The sequence below is a fragment of the Echinops telfairi genome, unplaced genomic scaffold, assembly GCF_000313985.2.
Source record: "Echinops telfairi isolate 266 unplaced genomic scaffold, ASM31398v2 ScPeMD7_5868;HRSCAF=6743_1, whole genome shotgun sequence".
NCBI lineage: Eukaryota > Metazoa > Chordata > Mammalia > Afrosoricida > Tenrecidae > Echinops > Echinops telfairi.
This window is the reverse complement of record NW_022109768.1, coordinates 3,358,455-3,362,454: the sequence shown is the minus strand read 5'-3', so window position 1 is coordinate 3,362,454 and position 4,000 is coordinate 3,358,455. Positions and strand designations below refer to the sequence as shown.

The window sequence follows — 4,000 nt, the reverse complement described above, 5'->3', positions numbered from 1 at the left end:
GGGTATCCTTCTGCATTGTGCCGTCAGCAGTGCTCACTGTCTGTCGGGCCAGTTACTACCCAGGCCCGAGAACCGCCCATTGCAGTCCTCGAGTGTGCGCTTCTCGGTGCTTCCAGGATGGCCAGGTGACAGGGACTGAGGACGGGTTCTTGTCCCATGGGGAGTGTGTTTGTTGTTGTGGGTTAAAAGGAAATGTAGTTGGAGGTCCCAGGCTGTCTGAACAGGGAAACGAGGGGCCGGGGCTAGATGGCGTTCTTTGGAGCTGTCTATAGGGGTATTGTGGTGCCCCTAGTCTTTGAGTTTCTCTACTGGGAGTTGTCATCCTTTTGATCGCCTATATTGACTTGTGAATCTTTTAGTAAGGAAAATGTGTGTGTGTTTTCATAAGAATGAATGCCCGGTAAAAGAACAAACAAATCTGTCTGGGCGGAAGTACAACGGAGTGCTCCTGAGAAGCAGGGATGGTGAGCCTTCATCTTACATACTTTGGACATGACGTCCGGAGAGACCAGGAGAAGGACATGATAAGTGGAGGAGCAGCAAATAAAAGGAAGACATAGAAAAGCTGGATAGACACAGCGGCTGCAACAGCGGGCTCAAACATAAGAACACTTGTGGGGATGACATCGAGGGGCAGTGTTGTGCTCTGTTGTACCAAGGGTGGCTATGGGGCGGAACTGGCTTGACGGCACCCAGCAATAATAATACGCCCAACAGAAAACTAGCTCCTGATTTCAGTTTCAGTGTTGAAAAATTAGTTGTTTTTTTGCTCAAACTAGAAATGTGAATTGTATATGAATGACGATATTAAGAGACGAAGATGCTATGGCTGTTTTAATGTGATTGCTCTGATTTCTTTTGAACAGACAATTCTGCAGTAGATATGTACATTTTACATTCAGGAAGCAGTCTGCTGTGGATCCAGGTAATTGTAAGTGCATACATACCATAACATTTGGAACATGCAGGAAGCTCTTTCAGAACAGATAAGAAACACTTGAGTGTGTGTTGCCTCCGTTTAGACTGCGGCCCCCTGTGTTTGCATGGATGCATCGGTGCCCAGCTGCCCTGTGTGTGTGCCTGTACTGCTGGTCTGGCTGGACCCACACTGGACAGGTTACCACACACTGAGCGAAGTAATGTGGGCGCTTTTTTGATTACAGGATGTCCATCATTTCTCACAGAGAGACACCCTGTCTCTGAAGTTCGAACCAGTGCTGCTACCCATGTCTGCCACAAACTTTACGAAAATCGCCTCCTTCCGCTGCCAAGGTACAGAGTTAAGAAACCGTTCGAGGTGGTTCCTGGTTTTGTCATGCGGTTGCCAGGATCGTGTTCTCTGTGCAGAATGACAGCGTGCCTGCAGCTAGCTTTGGTCTTTGGTAGATGGGCAGATTTGCTTTCAGTGTCAGCATGTCCCTCGTCATTAGTTCCTAAAGGTGGTGGGCCGTAGGGACGATGGTGCCACCACCTTTGCCCTCCTACATAGCTGGCACTTTGTGTTTACAGTTGGACTCAGCTGGGGACGTGAAAGAGCAGGTGGCATCAGGGGAGGTGCCGCTTTCTCGGCCAGAGCATTTGCATTCTACAGTTTGAGTTCTTTGTGTCGAATGTATGCAGGCTGGAGTGAATACATGCCCAGACCCATCTTTCAGCTTCTGCAGTTAGACGTTTTATCAAGAAATGTAAACGGGTTTTAAGTGCAGGAACACATGCCCCGCCTCTCTCATATTTAAAGGGACTGTAAATCGACACAACACATGAGACACTTTCGTACTTAGATTGGTAAAAGAGATTGCTAGTGTTCTGTGTTGTGTGGCCATTTGGGGTGGTGTGGGGCGCTCTGGAATAAAAATGGACGGTGGCTTTTTGGAGAGAAGCTTGGTGCTCTTGATTGAAAATTTAAAATGTATGTCTATGCATTGTGATTCTTAACCTAGAAATTCATCGGACAGATAGACCGGTCCATGAGAGTGCTTCAGAAAGCTCCTGGGAAAATTCCATTATTTTTAAAGGCCATCTTCCCACACTCTTCTTCCAACCCCCTTGTATGTGCAGAGATGCACCCACATCTTTGTGGTAGCAGAAGTGCCCGTCCATCTGTAATACTGGTTAGGTTGTAGCTCGCCCTCAGGGGCACGCTCTAGCTCTTTCCGATGGACAGGAGTGTGTAATGCAGCAGTGTGTGGGGATGTGGTTTCCCAAAGTGTATCTATCTATGGAAGGATGTTAAAGAAACCACATGTTTTTCCTGCCTCCAAGATCATTGGGAAAACCGGAAGGTTGAGCGTTAGAGGTATCCTGTGAGTTGTGTGCTGGAGTCGGGGTGAAGAATTTAATACCAGTGGTTTTATATTATGACCAAGATCCATGAACGCTTTAGCGTGTGGTGTTGGTAAATCATCAGGGTGTCACCACCTTTTGCTCTCAAGCTTCTTCCTATTTAGGTTTTTTCTTTGCAGATCCGTGCCTCACCGGCTCCTCTCAAAACACCCAGCTGTGCGTACAGACTCTGTGTATGGTGCTGGCAGTCATCAGAGAAAAACAACACAAAGCGTTGACTCTGAAAATGGGTGGTTTTTTTTAAAGGGTAGAGAGCATGATCCAAATAATTGACAAGCCATTAACAGAAGAAGGGTTAATTAGGAGTTTTTTTGGGGGGGAGGAAATCCCCCCACCCCCCATTTATGTCTCATTTACTGTTTTAATGGAGTCCGAAAAGTGAAGCAATGGGAACAGTTGCAAAGTATGCATCTTTTTTTATTCCAGCATCATAAAGGAAAGGTACTTACTGCTGCACGTTTACCATTTCTGCTTCCCAACAGCTTCATCATGTGACAGTGGAAGTAGTTCCACAGAAGAGGCGAAGAGAACACAGAGCATTGCGACACTAAAAGCCTGCCTGGCCTCACCTGTGGTTCAGGGGTAGGTACATTCACTGTCCCCAGACTCGTACGGTGTTAGTCCCTAGAGGTTGTTTACAGATAATCCAGTCAATCAAGATGTGACTTGAATGGACCTCTGTTCTCTCTGGACCTGCCTTCCTGCCTTCAGCTACTAACAAGGGAGAAGCAACAGCATAATTCACATCTTGAATTAGGTTCCGGCAGCCAGGGGCACTAGAGGACACGTTCACCTGGTGGTGCCTCGTGGCCCTCGCTTTGTCCTGCTGGCCCCTGTGTGCTGACCTTGCCCTGCCATTGGCTCTGTGTCTGGCCTGCTTTTCTTCAAATATGACTGAGATTTGGACAAGGTTGATCTCTGATAAGAGTTTCCAGCCCTGACATTCCATGCCTGGCCGCCTTTCTGCAGTTCGTTCAGGTTCTTCAGCATGCTGAAAGGTTGACATTTCAAGCTGACCCAGAGGCACCTTGCAAACCAGGCCTGCCAATCTGCTTCTGGAAGGGCTGGGTCTTGGAAACCCTATGGAGCAGCGGCCTGGCGATCTGCTTCCGGAAGGCCTGGGTCTTGGAAACCCTATGGAGCAGCCCCACCGCCGGGATGGGCTCAGCAGCAGGGACTGACGGCAGTCCAGCGAGGTGGCCGGTTGGGTTGTGTGACTCCCAGGCTGACCGCATACTTGCCCTCTGCCCACAGGTATTTCAGACTGGACCCTGCAGCGGCCCAGTTTCACATGGAGACTCACAAGAACGCGTCAGGAGTCTGGTCCATGTGGTACTTCAATCTCTTTGACCGCCGTATCGTATTCAACAATGCATTTGTTTCCAGGGAGACCAAGCACATTGTAAAGGTACGGGTAGCTTCTTACTTTACTTTTACTCTCTCCTATAGTTTTATCCTACTGTAAACTTTTCTTAAGGTCATGCTGTGGCATTAGTAGTATTTGTACATAACAATGTTTAATTATGGTTTTTAAAGCAAGTATTTGTCATTTAATATTTTCAGAAGTAGCATGACACTACTCTTCCCATCTCTCTCTCCTCTTTCTCTTTTTCACTCACTCACTCACTCACTCACTCACTCACTCACTCACTCACTC

General features: G+C 47.7%; 1 protein-coding gene across 1 annotated transcript in view; it reads left to right on the top strand.

The window, feature by feature from the left end:
- Positions 1-4,000, top strand: part of TMEM131L (transmembrane 131 like) — a 167,993-nt gene that overhangs the window by 115,720 nt on the left and 48,273 nt on the right. The window contains 4 exon segments of the mRNA XM_045295801.1: positions 867-925; positions 1,164-1,272; positions 2,826-2,925; positions 3,598-3,751. Coding sequence (XP_045151736.1) covers positions 867-925; positions 1,164-1,272; positions 2,826-2,925; positions 3,598-3,751 — 422 coding nt within the window.